This window comes from Phaethon lepturus, unplaced genomic scaffold, assembly GCF_000687285.1.
Source record: "Phaethon lepturus isolate BGI_N335 unplaced genomic scaffold, ASM68728v1 scaffold50425, whole genome shotgun sequence".
Taxonomy (NCBI): domain Eukaryota; kingdom Metazoa; phylum Chordata; class Aves; order Phaethontiformes; family Phaethontidae; genus Phaethon; species Phaethon lepturus.
The window spans coordinates 16,454-35,786 of record NW_010543651.1 but is presented as its reverse complement, the minus strand read 5'-3'; the positions used below and the strand labels follow the sequence as shown (position 1 = coordinate 35,786).

Below are 19,333 nucleotides of genomic sequence, written 5' to 3'. Positions count from 1 at the left end.
CCCTGCTAGGATCATCCAGCTGGAGCTTCGCAATCACACAGCCTGGATCCAAGACTGCCCCTGGGCGTTTGACATAATGGATGCAGCCTGATTCTCCTGCTGTTAGTGTCATCACCATTTTCATCACCTGTAGCAAGGAAAACAGGTTACACACTCAGCTTCCATGTTCCCCAAGCGGTTCCAGTTTTGTGAGCCAGCAGCCAATGTCCTACCACTAACCTGCAGGAGCACCTTTTGCTTTCAGGCTTTGTCAAAGGCTTAAAAGCACACACACTGGGAATGAAACCCCAGACACTCAAGTGAATGGTAGAACAAAATAACTGGCCACAAATGAGTGCAGCAGGAAGCCATCCTCAGGAACGTCACCTGCTCCACACTGCTTGGACCAAACAGGTAGCAAAGAAGGTCCCACACTCAACACAATGAACAAAGCAGATACAATTTACCACTGCAGCTGCTGCACTTTAAAGGCTAGAAGTGGGAGAGCCACTCTCAAAAGCTACAGCAACACACTTTTTGCAGAGGGAACTAGGACTACTTTCTAGAGGTCGCAGGTCTCAGACTGCTGTTCACAGAGATGCTTCCTTAGATCAACCATGGAAGCTCTTGCCTTTAGAGCAGAAGGGTTGGGTGTGGGGCGGGGAGACAGTCTAGTTTTACCATTGCTGTACTATACACCACAACAGGGAACACAGGAATAGAGTAGGTGGTTCCTTACTAGACCTGGCTGTGTTGCCGTGTAAAAGCACTTACATAAAATATCTGGATCTCCGGCTTGATATTTTTCTCCTACACATTGTCCCCAATTGGTTTAATTGCCCCTCTGTCAAAACACACCCTCCCCTCCCTCAAATCTGTTTTGAGCCATGCACTCCTACGCAACCTCTCGTGCTTTCCTCACAGTGATGCAGAAATTGTTCACCCTCCTCCTCTCTAAGAGTTAAGTAATTTCCAAGGGAGAGGGAGGAGTGACACTTCTTAACTCATCTGACCAACCTGAATAAATGATCAGGTAATCAGAGAAATCTTAATTTGTTACTTAATTCTGGCATATAACTCTGCTTCTGAGTCTGTGTTGGCACTAAGCAGTGGTCTACAAGCAGGCGGTCTTCTTCACCACAGCTAAAAAACACAATACACGTGGATCTCACTCTGTCTTGGTATCACAGCAAGATGATAACCCATGGTTTCACTGCTGAGAAATTTTGCTTATCATTTGGTATACAGTCATTAACACTCAAATTTCAGCTGTTAAGTAATTTCTTCCCCACCCCATCACTCTCACTCCTGATTCCTGCATTAGTCCAGGTTAAAACACAGGCAAAGTTTGGAAAGGAAATACTGTGAATTATCCCTCAATGCTCAACTCCCAGTTCCAAAGCATTCAATTTTTTTTGCTCCCCAGCTTTTGCCTGGGCAGATTCGGCATCTGCAGCCATGTCAGTTCTTTGAGACTCTTTTACCTCTATTTCTGCAAAGCACTGGCCTGCAAACACGTGTCCCCCATCCTCTACCACATACTGGATAAGCTTTCCAGCCGAAGGCGAGCGCAGAATGGAGGGATCATTCTCCTTTTCAAACACGCAGGTCTTGTTACCTATAGTGATGCGATACCTAGGAAAGAACAGGACAAATCACTGCAACAGCATTTCTTGTGTTTTTTTTTCTTTCCCTGTTCTACTTCAAAAGAAAACTAAACAAGAACACCTCAACCAGCTCTTCTGAGTTGAACGGTATGGCCCTGCATATGAAAGATTAATCATATCAAAACAGGACTATGGAAGCCAGGGATCAGAAATCAGACAGAATACCCTTAAGAAGGTTGTATGTATGTTACTTTTGTGCTGCTTCTCTACCAACAGGTACCACTCACTGTCAGAACCAGAACCAATTAAGTTCAAGATTTCATATAGAGAAAAACTGTTGTTAGTGGAGACTACACTTGCGATACCTAACACACAATACAGTCACCAAACTGCCCACCTCATGCAAAATCCTCTTGTATACAGAGCAAAGCTGAGAAGAGCAGGATGTACCCAGGTAGCAGACTGAGAGGTTAGATTTTACAGCAATTTCCAACCCAGAAAGTTACCCAAACTCTCTTTGTATTCCTGACCAGATTCATTACATTTGTCACAGAAAAGAAACCAGCAGAGGGGGCAGTGGTTCACACTCCAGAAGCCGGACATTTACTGACCTTATATGGCTATGAACCCTGCAGGGAATTTTGAAGGAATGCACTGAAATAGTATCTATTTTTAAGGCAGCTGTGGAGTTTCAAGGATTTTAAAGATTTTAATGTTCTGGGTTTTGTTGTAGTTCTGGGGTTTTGGGGTTTTCTGGGGTTGTTGTTTTGTTTGTTTGTTTGTTTGTAATTATCCAAAAGGGCACTTCTAAAGGGCCAGCAGGAAACTGGACTCTGCACGGGCACACATTCAGATCTTTCTTCTAAAAGTAGCCAAGATCTGTTATTCAGGTGAAGGCAACTGCTCCCTTTAAACTCATCCATAATACAACTAGTAACCACTTCCTAGAAGAGAATTCCATTCCCAGCTGATCTTTGAGAAGCATAAAGTTACAAGGACACCTAATTTTGGCTTGTATGTAAATGTCAAACATTAATCTTTACACGTTGCTACCTGTCCACTTCTTCTTTCATGTAGGTAGTATAGCTGCTACCATCATAAGATAGGAGTAGTCCTCCATCACTCAGGCGGTGCACATCAACTTCCACACACGAGCTGTTCATGATGACCACGTAGGAATTGGGAGACTGTCGGGTCACCTGCAGATCCGCAAGAACAGTAAGTATCACATGAAATAAACGCAGCATTGATAGTGCCTTGGTTGCCACAACATACACAGTTTTAGAAGCACGGCAACTGTGGGAATTAAAGAAGGGGAACAGAGTGATTTGTTCTTGTGCTAGATGGAAAAAAATAATGTAAAAACAACTGGGATCACAAACCCAAGCATTTAGCAGTCAAAAGATGCTAGAACTAATGCTGTCCATGAATCTTGATTTAATCCTCTCACACTTATGCATTAATTGTACAGGTTTGATTACACAATCATATACCATTTCTTCATGCTGATCTATGTACAAGTCACAGCTGTGTGCTAAAGTGCATAATGAATGAGATAATTAAAAAAAAAGAAAAAGAAGGAGAGATTGTCTCACAGAGAAAGCAGCTAAAGCCCTCCCTGGAAAAAGGGGATCCTATCACAGTCTCTGCCACAGAGTCCCTATTTGAGGCTGGGTAAATCACTTAAAGCATACTTTGGCCGCTGTTCAGTACCTCTGTATTTCTCATCAAAGGGATGCCAAGATAAAATCATGAAGGAGCAGAGGTGCAGAATACTTACAGCTGCAAAAAACGGTATATGGTCATGTCACTAAAAACTCCACCATAATACATTTGCCCAAGAAAGCTAATTAAGATTGCACAGGCAATCTCAAGTCTAATATTTCCTAACTTTTATACGCTTGGTTTTGCAACCTTTGAACAGTATTTCTAACACTGTTTTTTGCACACAGCAAAGAAAAAGCAACACTAAAGGGAAAAATTGCTACAAATTCTGTCATGCTGATGAAACTGGGCTCAAACACTCAACAGAGTAGATCTACATAGTCAGAAATATCAATTGAAAGTTTTGGTGAACCGACAGGCAGTATTCTTTGCCTGTAGCAAAGTATTCTTCATCCTGTGCAGAGCATTTCTTGACCCCAAAAGGTTAAAATGTCTACAGAGGTACACAGAGATATTGCAATGGAAAGATGTGATGGGGTATTATCATAAGGGAGATTGTACTGATTTCTTAACCCCACTAAAGCAGAGAAAATAAACCCTGCACTGATTTAATTCCAATAATTACACGTATTACAAAGATTAAGCCAGAGCAGCACACAGACATTTCCAACTAAAAGTGGCAAGAGGATGGGTTTCCACACTGTGCATCGTACCTTCAGCACATACTTCCGTCCTTCATAGATGAGTTCCACATCCACAGTGTTTAGCAGAGTATGAGCAGGCAGGACTTGGCCCCTTGAAAGAGAAGTACAAAACAAAACTGGCCTTCCAGAAGCCACCAAATGGCCATCAGAGGCCCAAGCAGGTTCAAAGATGCAAGCAAGAATTTGGAAACTGCTAGCAGAGAGATGGGAGTAGGCTTTTAAACCACGTCTTCTTAGGAGAGACATGTAACAGTTTGACAAAGCCAGCCCATCTCTCTCCAGCCAAACAGACCAGTGTTACTCTCCTTTCCATTCACCCACTTTTGCCTTAGAGAAGAGTCTGCAAAAGGGACATCGCAGCCTGAGTTACAGAACGTGTAACACAACTTAACACAGGGATAAAGCAGCTGTTCCCCCTGCAGCTCTGTTTACGTATGGATTCACCAAGAGGACACTGAGAGGAAGAATTCTGGTAAGAGCAGACCTGCCTGGATCACACCAGGTTTAGCCTGACTAGTCTCCCTACAGTGCCTGCTCTACTTTAAAGCCAGCAGGAGCAGAGAGGGTTTTCTAAGTGATAGTAGGAAACATTCAATTTGGAAAATTATGTCAAATCTGGAAAATTAAATCAATCTTCAAAACAGCAGAAAGACAGTATCTGGCAATTGAAGACTCCCTAATGTTGTCCTAGCAGCACACAGAAAAAGAACGCCACATTTCTGAGCCATTTCTTGGAGCTTCTGCCAAAAACTGCCAGAAACCAAACCAATCTGAGCAAACAGAAGGGGTTCTTTTGGGGAGAGGAAGAGGTATCTGCCAGTCTTCTTAGGCCTATAGATAAACAGCTTCCTGAGGCCAGCAAACAGCCAGCAGATAACAAACTGCATTTCTGGACTGTACTGTACTTGAACAGAACTGTAAATCAGAACTAATTACTATCTGCTTATCAGCTATCTACCAGACCAGCTTGCAATTTTACCTTTCTAGAGAGTGCAGGAAGTTTGAGACACTGTTTCGGAAGCTCACGTCAGCCACATGCAGAGCTCCACACACCACTCCCAGCATGGTATCAGGCCTTTCAGCCTGGAAAGAAAGGGTAGAACGCAGTTACATCTCCTTTAGCTTCAGTCCAAGCCGGACACACCCACTTGAAGAATCAACAGTCTCAGCTCTATTTTTGGTTCACAGCCAACCTCTCCTTAAAATTAAGCTGGTATAGCATCCATGCAAACACTATATAGAAGCAATTACTTCTGTAACTCCTCAAAAGAAAACCACATTTTTTTCTATCTGGATCAAATCTTGAGGCTCCACCCACATTTCCACTATAATCTGTCCTAAACTGCAAACCAAAATACTAGCCTTAATTCATAAGTACACTTTTCTGGCCAACTTTAAGACCATCTTTCCCTGACAGGGATGACCTGAGATTTTGATATAAAGAGTAAGGCCAGTGAAAATGTTTATTCATAAAATGGTAAGTGCATATTAACCAATCCTAAAAGCTTGTCCTCTTGCAACCAGCATGCACCAAGCTTGCTACCCACCCCCTTCCCCTCCTCACTGCAGTTTGTAGTCCTGTAAAGCAAGCAGCTGCACCTGAACTTTCTCAGCAATGAGCCGATCCAACCAGCCAGTGTCAATGCGGTTCTGCTGGAAGCTTTCTGTTTCCAACAGTTTAATCAAGTACTCAACAGTGGTTCGGAAATCCCCTCGGATGGACAGCTCCTTCAAAGCCACTACCATGTTTCTGAAAGGGAAAAGAATACCTATTATCTATCCCATACTAATGGTAATGTGCAACCTGGTAACTCTAGATAGTTCCCCATGAGCTGTTGAGAAAAAACAGTCTGAAAGTAATAGCAGAAGAGCATGTGCACTGGAGCAAGATCCTATATGGCACGCTCGGGAATGAAAGAATATTGATTTTCTTCAATCTGCTGCTGGTGTGAGCAACAGCAGCTCAGCCAGCTGCAGCTATGAGATCAGGAGTTCCCACGGCTATCATCATCTAGGCAGCTACCATATGTCAGAAGTATACGTAAGACAGACAGATGTGGTCTCCACCGCACCCAGAATGGAACAGAGGCAAGGCTCTGGATGAAAAACGGCAATGGGTGACAGGTCAGACAGCCCTGCCTTATGACCAGATGCTTTAACGTTCCACATCACAGAAGGACCATCAATGGTTTATAAACCATTGTAAGGCATTGGCATAACGAGTTATCAGTGTTTTTCCTGTTAGAAGTCTTCCACCTGAATGCTTTCAAAGAGGGACTTCAACACAATGGTAGCTATATTGTACCCCAGCAGCAGATATACAAGGCAGGAATGAAACGGAAAGGAAAAAAATACAGAGAAGTAAGCAAAAAGTGTAGAAATATAGGTGCACCACAGTGGAATTGCAAAGCAAGACAGGATGAGAAGCCTGATCATGATGTGGAAAACAAGGTAAAGAGAAGGAAACTTCTCTTAAAATGCCTAGAAGTAAGCAGTATTGTTTTATCTGTGGCACTTTGGATAAAAAAGGACAAAATCAAGCAATTTTCAAGGTTCTACCACTTTTCTGACTACTTACGAGATGGCTTCTTCACGATTTTCTCCCCAAGAGAAGCAGTGACCAAATTGAGAATCGGCAAATTCATGAAGCCCTCCTGCAGCAGCAACACTGAAATAGCCCCAGACATTCTTATTGCTGCGGAAATTCAGTTCCTGAACTGTACCAGAACTGGGCTTAAATCCCTGTAAAGACAGACAGACATGGCTATACATCCTAAAGAAAAAGTAAATAATCCAGAATTAGGGAAGTAATTATCGTTCTGAAGGCTAGAGCACCGCTTTGTGCTGCAACATGATATATACACAACTAAGTTTAGGCTGTGCCTAACCAGAGTCTACAGAACCCTCAGCTAAGTGAGATAAGAGAAGAATCTTTTAAATTTGCTGCCAAAATTTTCAGGAACAGTAGCAGGGATTGAACCTAGGTGTAAAGCCTACGGTTATCAGAGTGTCAACAGTAACTACAGAATTTAAAACGCTCACCTCATCAGGATTCTCACTGGTGATACGTGCAGCGATGACATGGCCACGCGGACAGGGCACATGGGCTGAATTCTCAAAATCAATAGATGTATCTCCCCATGGAGAAACACCATACATCACTCGGATATCCTTGATCCTGTGGAGGGGAATCCCCATGGCAATCTAAGGAAAAATAATAATAACAATAATGAAATAAAATAAAATAAATAATAAAAGAAACCACCATTAAGTAAGTTTCTCTCCTCACAGACAGTACCTATCCCTTGAAGAATTAATTCCACCAGTTCTCTGTAGAAGCTGATGCTGCAGTTCTAGCATAGCAAATATGCATGCCTTTTTTCTGACGTGAGCCTTCTCCATTGACATGTCTTGGAACATTCATATTTCTCAGGACAGCTGAGCTCAGTGTAATATCCACCTTAAGTCCTTCATCCAGTATTTTCCATTGACTGGTTAAAAGGCTCCAGAGGAAGCTGGCCAGGGCTAGGTCAGCTGAGGATGGGCACACATTAGGCCTGTTAAAAATATACTAAGGTCCCAGTGAGGCAGAAGGCCACTAACTGGTTATAGGAAACTATGGAATTTTGCAACTATAAACTGCAGAGTAACCTGCAGAACTGGCTGCTGGCCGTATCCTTATGGAGTAAAGTTCAACTTGTTCTGTTCATTAACTGGGATTTTTTTTTTTTTTTTTGCATCTACAGTTCAAAATGGATGAGCTTTAGCTTAAACATTTATTTCAGTTGTCTATTAGCCAGACACCAACAGACAAAAGACCAAACTGGTTACAATATCAATGTACTATCCTATAAAATTGTATCTAGCGTCAGCAATATGAATAACAGTGCCCAAACAATGAGGAAAATTTGCAGTGCCTGGCAAATACAGACATAGAGCTACTGGAATCGCCTCCTGAGAGAAGGTTTAGGCCAAAGCCAAAATAGCCTCCTGACAAAATGAAGATGATCCTGCTCCCGAGCGGCCTACAAGACATTGCAGTTTAACTGTTTGTCTTTTCTACCAACTATCCAATAAACTTCAAAATGCAAACAGCAGGGAGAAGAAAGAAACTAGAAAGCAAGCAAGAGGGTAAGAATGGGAGGGCTGAGAAAATGGAAGTAGAAAAGCACGTAGAGCTCCTAATGTAGCGTAAGACAAAGAGGGGAAGAGGACTGCGACATTCATCCACTGGTGGAAAAGATGGGGGCTGAGAAGAGGGAGATAGCATGGCAGCACACAGGGGCAGAAGCGACAGATGAGCCACAGTATATGCAACAAATGCTTTCTACAGGATCTGTGATGGGTTCCCTTCGTTACTTTGGGGATCAGAACAACAAAAGGCCTACTCATTTGTGTAAGCCATAACTGTCACCCACTGTCATGACTTCCCCTTGAAAAAGCAATAAATCAAAACAAATTCTTTGTGACTTTGCCATATCTATTTAAATACCTAATTATTAGGCACAAATCCTGTTTTGTAGAAAGGCTAAAGAGCAGGGACCTCAGTCAGGAGGAGGAAGCATCTGCGATGAGCGAGGGGCTTAGAGGTGGAAACAATTGCTCTAGAAGTCAGGAACTGCTCATCAAAATTAAAAAAGACCCAAGTCACTTTCCTAACTTCAAACAACTGCTGAATTTGCTGAAAAATGAAAAATCCAATTGTCTGTTCTTTTTTCCCTCCCTTTGTCATTAGAAACGCTGGGAAGAAGCTGTTGCCCCTTGGAGGCAGTGGGCGATGCACTGCTCAAAACTGGCACAGCATTTGATCGCACTGCTAGCCTCAGAAGCCAGCTCGTTTCACAAAATAATTACAGAGCTTAAAGTTGAACTGCTCATGGCTACAGCTTGTTGAAACAGGCTTTTTTTTTTTTTTTTTACCCACAACCTTTCCTTAAATCAGTTTTCCTACCTCTATGTTTTATTCCTCTATTGCTTCCCTCCACACTTCTTGTAACTGAAGGTCTACCTGAGCACTCCAAGAGAAACAACTAGAAAATAACCTATCTTTGCTTTCCAAATCAGAAAGAACCAAATGGTAGAGCTATAACCTAGTAACCTAGTGAAACAGTCATAACAGAAGGGATGCATATGTATGTTGGAATACTGAATGAAGCTTTGCTCCAGCCACAGAAGAAAAATCCCAAGCTGAGAAATTATCAAAATGGGCCTTTAAGTTATTGGGTACTTTTGTTGAGGACGAAATGTGGGAGAGTCATGTATCACCTATTTGCACAGATGATACAGGCCATGTTTAATAGAGCTCTCTAATACATTCTTTATAGTCTCTCCTCTATCAGTACCAAGATCTAGTCATCTGCATAACATCAGTATGTGATCCAGTTGTAACACAGAACCCTGGCCCTGACTCACACAAGAGTTCACCCCCCTATTTTACTAAAGCTTCCGCAGAACAGGTTTTTCACGCTCAGGCCTCTTCAACATACGAAGCTTGAGTACTTCTAAAGCCTCCAGGAGCACGGGGCCTGGGCACTGACTCACCTGGAGCTGCGCTGCTGGCAGGTTAACATCAGCTACCATCTCTGTGCAGGGGTGCTCCACTTGCAGGCGGGGATTCAACTCCAGAAAGTAGAAACTGCCATCCTGGCTGTACAGGTATTCCACGGTGCCCGCACTCACATATCCCACCATTTTGGCAAGCTTCACCGCACACTAGGATACAGGAAAAAAAAGAGTATTTGATTTTCAAGCCCAATGCTCAGTTACCTGTGCTCTGTTCATCCACCCCACCCCCTTCAGACTTTTTTGCTGGCATTCTGAAACATGCAAAAGCTTGTAACAGGGCTGAGAACTGCTCAAAGAAAAGCCTGTGGCACAGGAGTTTTGATTTCCAGCTTATTTTATTTACAATTTACAGAAGGCAGAGTTTGAAGCAGATATTTATAATGCTGAGCATTAGGCAATTCAGAAAACTCCTGCAGCTTGCTTTCAATACGACAATATACATTTAAAACACACTTCCTTCCTATTTTTGGGGTGCACACATTTTTGAAGGGAGCTCTACATCTGTTTGTCAACACGTGGTGGACTCAGTCAGTTGTGGAAATGTGAGTGGTTGCCCACACTAAGCAGTTTAAGATATGCAGCCCTATATTGTTTCTTTAAAAGATTCAACGATACAAAACTCTTGGCAACGTCAAAAAAAAAAAAAAAAAAGTCTTGCCTGTTTGGAGTCTCACAAGGAAAAGAGAGCTCGCAGAGCCACTCTCACCTGTTCCATGTGCTCAAACACCACCGAAGTCGCAATAGAAGCAGGTGCTTCCTCAATAATCTTCTGGTGCCTGCGCTGCACGGAGCAATCCCGGCCAAAGAGAGAGATGGCATTGCCGTACTGATCCGCCAGGATCTGCACCTCCAAGTGGCGGGACTGTTTGGCTAGTCTCATTACAAAGATTGGAGAGCCCGGGACTTCAGCTTGAACCTATAGCAAAGGCAGCATATAAACAGGCAGATCATTTTTTGTGAACACCTGGCTTAGTCACAATCATCCCAAGTTCATGTTTTAAATAAGGAACATCCATAGTATTTCCCCTGGGTCACTTAAGGCTGAAAAGACCCTGTGTTCACTTGTGTATGATTACAGTGCCATTTCCATTCTTCTCAGCTTTCCTAAATACACCATAAACTAAATAAGGCTCCTGTCCCTCAACATTTTTCAGTTACACTGCAGATGCCCTCCGTAACTTTGATTTAGTCAGCAACTCCTATGATATTCGGACATTTGACAACTCTGTTGGGTATGCAGATGTTTGAAATCCTACCAACATGGAGAGCAAAGAAAGCAGGAACTCATGATTCAAATAGCTAACAGGCTCTGATACATAATGCAGACTGCTTCAGTTCTTTAACATTTCTAATTCAGTGCTCTCAGAACCACCCAGCCTGAACATTTAGAACAAGACAGTACAAATCAATGGGAAAAGTTACCTGTCTAAATAGGTTGGGGAAGTCATCTGCATTGTTAACTTTCCTGATTCCTTTTCCTCCTCCTCCTTCAGAGGCCTTGATCATGACAGGGTAGCCAACCTCCTCAGCAGCCTGATCAAGACGGGCAGAAAAACGTGGGTAAGTACAAAAAGTTAGCAGAATCAAATTGAAAAGATCATTATTTCCCTGTTGATTTGTGTCCAAGCTTCCATGTCTAACTCTATCTGGCAACCAAGACATGAATGGGTTAGAAACCAAATATTCCAGTTTGGGAGGGTACCGGTATTCGGAAAAATCAGCAGTGATTTTGTGACTACAGAGAACTCTAGCCTCTCAAAGTGACCACCAAGTCTTCACGCCATTAAATTTACAAATGCATAGAAAAGCTTTTTTATGATACAGAAAATCATTAAGTTGAGTAACATGGAAAAAATCATATACTCCACCCCCTCTCACTACAAAGGAAAATTCCCAAACCCTGTATTGTGCCAGGAATATTTCTTACTCGTACGAGGTCATGGGTCTTTATCAAAAACACCTTCTTCCAGCATTAAACAAAAAACAGAAGAGAGCCCTTAATGAAATACATCTTTGTTCCCGTATTTCTTTCTCCTAATTCTGCAGGCTGGGCCCAAAGATGATATGTGAAAGATCACTTTCCAATTTCTAATGCTCAGTTCTGAGGTTGACAGTCTAGTTGTAGTTTGCACTCCCAATAAAAATAAATTAAACCTGTAGCTCTCTCCAGATGTGCATGCAGCAAGACCTCAAATACCTTTGAAGTACTAGCCACCTACCCGCAGTCCATCATCTGCGTCTTTCACGTAGCCTTTTTCATATAGTTCCTGGGGAACATTCAAGATACGCTTCTGAAGATCATTTTCCTGCCAGTCCACTCGAAGACCTGAAATATAAGCATTATCTTCTTAGCTCATTTTGCTGCAAGTTCTCAGTGAGAACTCACAGGTCAGACATTGGTGAAAAAGCAGTCTGTTTCCAGTAGTCCAGGAACTAGTCTGGAAGTATTTACAAAAGAGACAATGCAGAACATAAACGAACATTTCTGTTTTCTGGGGAGCAGATCTTTTCATGCAACAAATTATATCTTTCTTCATTTACCTTGTCCAATTCTGAGAACCAGGTTGTTATTTACAGTCTTTTGAAACTGTATAGAGCTTCCATGGAAGCAGAGTATTGGCTGTGTGCTCCAAAACTACCCACTAGAAAAGCAGACTGCAGAAATACCAGATATTACAGCTGTACCGGTAGACTAACAGCACGTTATACAACATGTAAATTTTGCCTGACATATCCATATATATCGTAGTCACTATATCTAAGCCTCAGATAATACAAATTTGAAACCCTAAACAGATGGAACATCTCTTCAAACGCCTTTTTGTGCACAGACACTTCTTAAAGATTAATGTGTTGAAGGAAAAAAGATCAGAATGATCTTGAAAAACACAGTAATTTCTTTCTTACCACTGCCACTCCAAGGAAGAGTTGGAATGCCAGCAGTCTGAGCCACTATTGAAGAAGCAATTTTATCTCCTAAGGCCCACATTGCTTGGCTTGGAGGACCTGCAAAGAGCAAAAACAATGCATGAGAAAGACACAAGAGGTATCAGACATTAGGGAAACGGCCGGAAGTCTGATTTGGGTTCCATGTAAGAGGGATAAATAAACAGTCTTAGCAGGGTTGCTGCACGCCATGTCTCAACTGCTATAAATCAACATTTCTGAACCAAAACAGAGAGCCAGGATCTATCTAGTATCAGCCAGGAAACTAGAGGCAAACAGACTAGAGTACTTTTGACCAAGAAGGAGGAAAAGGCAGTTGAAACTACAGCAATGCAACCACAGACACTTCACAATAGCTTGTTAAGTGCCCATCCTGTTAACGAAGTCCTGGCACACTCAGCTTGCAAGCACCACTCTCTGTCCATGTGTCCTCAAGCTGGACCTGCTCTCAAAGGGATGGCAGGTACAAGTAACTGCTATTAGGTGGGCATATCACATGCTACTGGAATAATAATTCAGTGCCCTGATTTTACTTGAAATGTGGTTTGCATGGGATTTTAGTGTATGATTGGCAAGAAATTTAAACTGGAATTAAAATACAACTTTTAAATCCACTCCTCTTCAAAGGTCCAGAGTATATCTGTGGTTATGGCTCAAGACATTACAGATAAAAAGATCCGCTAGAAGTCAGAACATGATACAACTATCCCCAGGCTATGTTCAGACCATGACTTTTATCACAAGTCCATCTTTAGTTTTAAACACAGCACGTGTCCAAAACCTTATCCAATATTCAGATCCATGTGGTTCAGGAGACAAGGCTTACCGCAACAAACATCTCCAGCACTTGGTTAACTACGCTGCTAACTACACCACAAACTTCACGTATTGTCCACACGGAACTCCTCTCTTTCCATAAAACTGAACTACAAAACACCCTCTCATACAATGACAACAGGGACATTCAGCTTTTGGAACAATCTGCTTTAACGGGAATCGTTTCACATCTTGTACCTCTCAATATTCAAAGATACGCTGGAGAACTTGCCACTCCTCCCATACAAGAACTATTTCCCAGCATATGTTCAAACCTTATCTAGTTTCGTTAGCCTTGACGATTGGAAACAGATTACGCTGTTGGACAGCATATTCTGTTGCTCTGACTACTGTAAAGAACATATCATGAATCTCACACTTGTAAACCATACCTCATGGCTCTCTCTTAGACTCAGGATTTTCTATTTCACTAAAACCACCCATCTTAAAATAAAGACTAGACATTAGACCAAAAGTGTATCTCCTCACCCATGAAAGCAATCCCATTTTTGTGGAGAAGTTCTGGTAGTTTAGGGTTCTCGGATGCATGGCCCCAGCCAGCCCATACAGCCTGCAGAAGAAAACAGCATAACTCACTCTTTGTTTTCATAAAACAAGCAAGTGAGCAGAAATAGAAAAAGAATGCAGATATTTCAAGTCTCTCTTTTCCTCATTGAAAACAGCCTCATAATGTTCAAAAGCCAGACTAGCCTCCTGAACTACACAGTATGCTTAGTTTAAAGGGCTAGTGTCTTGCATCTTGTCTACAAGTCAAAGGCAGCTGCCAAACAAGCGGTTGAAGAGGAACTCAGTGTAGGCAACTGAAAGGGTGAAGGGAACCTTCTATCTCCTAGAGATATTAAGAGTAGGAAATCCACTGCATTGTAATATGCATTGCCTTTTGGTGCCAGTAAGTGTTTGTAATTTCAATTTATTTGACTTGTCTTTTTGCCCAGACACAACTCATTATTTAAGGAGGGAAGATTGCTTAGTTGTTACCTCCTGTTTTGAAAACTATCTTTGACACTTCTCACCTGCACTGGAATCCGCTTGGCAATATCAAGAATGAGTTCCACATTCGCATAGTTGTTATTGTTCGGTCCTCCTGGAACTGGGACGTAGTGATCTGCCATTTTAATATACTCTGCAAACACAAAGAAGGTCTCATTTAGATTGCAAATCTAATAAAAGGTATTTGGTCTAAAACTCCCTAAATCTACAGTACTGGAAGTACTTAATCTCCTCCCAGGAAAATCTGTTACTTGACAGAATGGGACATGATGCAGTGGACATACATTCAACTTCCTGTGTCCCTGGGGGCACACAGGTCTGTGCAAGGAGAAGGTTGTGCACCTTCACACTCTTTACAACACACCTGCATTTGCTTTCAGATCCTCAGGAGTCACCATGACAACAAATCTGATGGCCCGCTCATTTCGAAACATCTCATAGGACCAGCGTCGGATGGATCTCATGCATTTCACTGCTGCAATGCCATTATTCGCTATCAGGACCTGAGTATATTAGAAGCAAGGGATGAGGTAGAGTCTAAACAGCACAAAACACTAAACATTCATGAAAACAGTTTTTTCTCTAAAGACTCTTCATCCAATTTTGGGGCTGTACAGTTTTGTTAGCCAGCATTCAATTCAGCAAGAAAATTTAATGACCAACCAGTCAATTCAGAAATCAGCTCTTGCTCAACCATAAAGATTTTAACGTATTATGCTTTGTTTGGATTAAAGAGCAGAAGGACACATAAGAATAGGCATAATGAGTGGCTAAGATATTCAATACCTGAAAGGAAGAGACCTCATCCATTAAATGATGAGGTATTTTTAAACAATTTTCTTAGTCTTTTTTTCCAGTCTACTTGTGTTATATCTGTCCATAAATCCTTCTGTATCAGCAGAAGTGCTCTAGCTCACTCAATTCTTCCCATCACACTAAGCTAAAACAATGGGATGTTTATTTATCACATATAAAATAAAATGCAAACACAATGTTTACAGGCAGAAGTACAACTTCCAAGTTCAGGAATATTAATATTTTGGTATCTGCAGGATACAGCCTTATACAGAGACAAGTCATAGCTCAAGGGAAGGGAACAAAATGCAATATGCTAAAGTAAAAAAGTTCAGTAACTTACCTTTTCAATAACTTTATTCCCTCCAAAACGAGTAACAAATTCCGCTGGAGAAGCCACAGTGAAATCCCTCTGCACATCAACTTTCTTCCTGTCCCGGCCTTGCTTTACAAGGTGTAAACCAGACATACTGGGCCTAAGGAAATTTGTGGGAGTCAGAAAAAAGCAACTTGGCAGTGCGGGTGTACAAAAATAGAAAAAGATATGTGAATAATTTGTAAAGTTCCCCTTGACCGTGTTCCCCAAGCAGACAAGCAGAATCTCTACTTGCCTCCAGACCACTGTGGCATCTGGTCCTCAGCTTTTACAGGGATGACTGTGTTTTTTAAATACCTTTCAGTCATCTCTCTGAAAAAGCCAGAAATTGTGAAATTTCTCCAGAAATTATCTGGAGAAATTGTGGTTAATATATAAATAGGTAAAAATATGTTCACTGTATATTGCTGCCCAACACAGAACAATACTCCACCACATCGCTTCAATTCATCTATGAAACCTGGGAAATGACAACAAAGTTTTCTGGCTTTGGTGAAACAAGCTACTGAGATCAGACTCTATCAAGAAATCCTATTTGGGAACCACAACAAATAAGTGTCCAGATGTAAATGAGAGACTCTGCTATCATTTTGCATGAATTTTCCGCCATCCAGTCTTAAATATTTTCCTCAAAAGTTCTGAGCGCTAGAGGACAAATTAATCACATTACTTCCACTACAAGCAGTGAAAGCCAGTTTTGCGTCTGACAAGATCAGCCCTGTGCTCTGCCATTATCTGTTTGGGAATGGGATAGTCACTTCCCTTTCTTACGCTTCAGCTTCCTCAGAAGTGACACGTGGCTAAGTCACCCTTTGCTTTTGCAAGCACTACAGCATTTGATCTGCTAAAATTTACAAAGCTGAAATTGTGAGAGGAAACTCAAATAGAAAAGCAAAGACCTGCTTGTCGCACCTTGCGTCTACCGTAGTGCAGCATGACTGCAGCAATAACAAAATACTTTTTATTTTAAAGCCCCTGAAGCTTTACCTCTCAGGTCACGCCACAGTTTACCCATTTTTCTTACTGTATTTAGCATGCTTTTCTTAACAGGTTCCTTTCCCACAAACTGACTGAAGCCCTTACCCATGCCACCACGCAGGACTACAGAACCTTTCTGCAGGAAGGAGAGATGAGTATTGGGAAGGTATTAAAAAAAACTACTCAATGCTTTGGAAAGACCCGACTGCAACCAAGGGGGTCAGTGCCACTGGAGCAGCTGGGTAAGCAGCAGCATCGGGCCGCACGCGAGCCCTGCAGGCTGCCCTTCAACCATGGCAAGGTTCTGTCAGGAACCTCTGTCCTAAACAGCTGCTGAAGCACTGATAGCATTGAGCAACTCCACCGGGAAATGGGATGGGATGCAGCAGAAAGTGACTGGAATTGCTGGGGGAGGACACAGAGGAAAAACCAACCCAAGGACAAGCCAAGTCACGTACGACATCTAGACATCTCCTTTTAAACCCAGCCACCAAGGGCAGGTAGCCAGAGAGCTGTACCTGTGAGGTTCACTGCCCCACGTGAGGTTTGGAGCACCCTGGCTTGAACGAGCTGCTGTTAGAGGTGCTTGGTGACAGCCTGAGAGGAAACACACAGATTCTCCCTCGTGTTCCTTCATAAACATGTTATGGCCTACAAAGATTTACCCATCTGGAATGCAGACCCTCCTTAGCCCTTCATCAGGAGCACAGTAACATCACAGACCAGTATTCTGACTAAAAAATTCACTGATGAAAGAAGCCCTGGAGAAACTGTAGCTAGCACCTGGTTTAAATCCAGATCTTCTCTTACCCATAGAGTCTCTGGGTTAGAAGGGACCTTTTAAAGTCATCTAGTCTATCTTTCCTAAGAATAATCATGGTAGTAACACAGACTACACTGCGCTGTGCGGTACACATTAACAAAACGGATCTTGACCCTTATCATCTAGGTCAACCTATTCAAAAAGGTATTTGCCAAATCCTGGTATAACTAACCATGGACTGTACTAGAATGAAAGGTGATCTTTCAGGTAAGGCAAGATCAGTGCCCAGCTCTGACCATAAAGACATGTTTATCTACCACACACAGGATGGAGTGGATCCTTCCCTGCCTCTCCGCCTGTGTGCGCACCATCTACTTTGGCTGTGACATCCTACTGCGGCACAACCCCGACTTTGTGAGGATTTCCAGAACAGCAAGAAAGCCTATTTACAGCACTTGAAATTCAGATCCTGGGTCTTCTGTTGCCACATCAGTCCTTCTCTGCCACACATAAGATATTTCCATGACAAATGGCCATGTTGGTGGAGAACTTCAAAGTCTTGCAAATATTGAACTTAACTGGGAAGTGAAAACCTGTTCTAAGCACAGTGAAAGAGACCTTGAAGCAATCCATGAAGCTAAGAGTGGGAGAAGTAAAGGTAATAGGAAAAACAAGATCAACATGGGGATTTTAAAGCATGCTAGAAGAAAGCAGATGCCTATCTCCCAGTGATATTCTGGGACATAAATGGCTGTACTAGGTCAGACCAAAGTACGTCCAGTCTAGTAACTTGTCTCAAAGAAGAGCTGCTGGCTGATATCCAGGGAAGGGCAGAAGAGTAAGTTAAGTGTGCAGAGGTTCTTCCCCTGTGTACTTTCCCTTCTTCCAGAGAGCTGCACTGACCTTAAAACTTGTCCCTATCAGTTAGAATTCACAAACTGCTCTGTGATAATCTCAGACTAGGAATTCAAGGACAGGAGCCAACAGGCAAGAAAAATAGGAAAGGTGTAGTTAAGGTGGAATTTCTACTAAATTCATGTATTTGAAGAGGGTCAGAATCTATGGCATGGCAAGGAAGGAGCAGAGTCCAACAAGTGAGACAGGTTTATTCGTTGGAGTTTTATTGAGAGCAGTCTCAACATAAAATAGAAAAAAAGATAAAAATCTTGAGGTCAGAATTTGTGAACACATATGAATGAACTACCCTGTCAAGCTGAAGTTACTACACACATAAAGATACTGCTACAGATAAAATGTCAACAAAACCAGAGGTTCATCATCCAGAATAATGCACAAACACTTGTTGATAAGTATAGTTCCATTTAATTTGTGACAGTAAGCATACTAAGGACATTAAGTTTATTTACTAATAGCAGCAGGCTGCACATAAAAGAGGAGATATTTTTTCTTTTTGCAGGGTAAGATGAGGTAGAATTTGGGCAGCAAGGAAGAAAGAACACCGAGCTCTAAACAAAACAGCATAAATGCTGAGTTAGTAACAGTCATCCCTGTTAATCACCAGGTCACAACTGCAGTGTTTTGCTGTGTAGGAACTTTCAAAACGCTCATGTATCCTTCAGTTTATAGAGGTCAGAAGTTGACCAGAATCTCAAACTTTAACACTGATTCCCCAACTAAAATGTATTCTAGCATCTTTCTTACAGCCTGCATGCACAGATACCTCACAGGCACTGTTGAGGTTTCAGAGGATAAAATTAACATGGAAAAATATCAGTATGCATTTCCAGTACAGAGTGCCCAACTGCCTCAGTCCAAGACTGGCTGCTCCCAGGGGACAATCATATCTGCAATTCTTACCTTTGCAGCATGTGATATCTCATTTCCTGACTCTGCTCTGCAGAATCCTCCATGCTCTCTCAGTGAAGGAATTAACAGATTTCAGGCTTGCTTATGACTTGTCTAATATAAATAGCTGCTGCTATTTTATTTTTTTCAATACCGCAGCTCAAAACCCAGCAGAAGAAAGCTGCAAAGAGCCCCTTGCGCTCATGCAATTCTCCTTGAAGCAGTGGCACTTCCCAGATTGCTTCAATCTTTTAACCTTTGTCCCTTGCTTTCCACCACCCCTCTCTCTCAGTCACTCTTCCTGTGACGCAGCATGCACAGA

At 42.2% G+C, this 19,333-nt stretch overlaps 1 protein-coding gene across 1 annotated transcript in view; it reads right to left on the bottom strand.

Annotated features, from left to right (window-relative positions):
* LOC104621812 (acetyl-CoA carboxylase) overlaps positions 1 to 19,333 on the bottom strand; it is a gene marked incomplete at its 3' end in the record, with an annotated part of 34,152 nt that overhangs the window by 2,512 nt on the left and 12,307 nt on the right. The window contains exons 3-19 of the mRNA XM_010288397.1: positions 15,432 to 15,564; positions 14,658 to 14,796; positions 14,317 to 14,426; positions 13,772 to 13,853; positions 12,428 to 12,526; positions 11,740 to 11,846; positions 10,943 to 11,053; positions 10,227 to 10,436; positions 9,497 to 9,667; positions 6,998 to 7,159; positions 6,534 to 6,697; positions 5,555 to 5,705; positions 4,935 to 5,038; positions 3,965 to 4,046; positions 2,640 to 2,785; positions 1,464 to 1,614; positions 1 to 127 (exon numbers count right to left, since the gene is read on the bottom strand). The exon at positions 1 to 127 is cut by the window's left edge and continues 44 nt beyond it. Coding sequence (XP_010286699.1) covers positions 1 to 127; positions 1,464 to 1,614; positions 2,640 to 2,785; positions 3,965 to 4,046; positions 4,935 to 5,038; positions 5,555 to 5,705; positions 6,534 to 6,697; positions 6,998 to 7,159; positions 9,497 to 9,667; positions 10,227 to 10,436; positions 10,943 to 11,053; positions 11,740 to 11,846; positions 12,428 to 12,526; positions 13,772 to 13,853; positions 14,317 to 14,426; positions 14,658 to 14,796; positions 15,432 to 15,564 — 2,249 coding nt within the window. The remainder of the gene's footprint in view (positions 128 to 1,463; positions 1,615 to 2,639; positions 2,786 to 3,964; positions 4,047 to 4,934; positions 5,039 to 5,554; positions 5,706 to 6,533; positions 6,698 to 6,997; positions 7,160 to 9,496; positions 9,668 to 10,226; positions 10,437 to 10,942; positions 11,054 to 11,739; positions 11,847 to 12,427; positions 12,527 to 13,771; positions 13,854 to 14,316; positions 14,427 to 14,657; positions 14,797 to 15,431; positions 15,565 to 19,333) is intronic.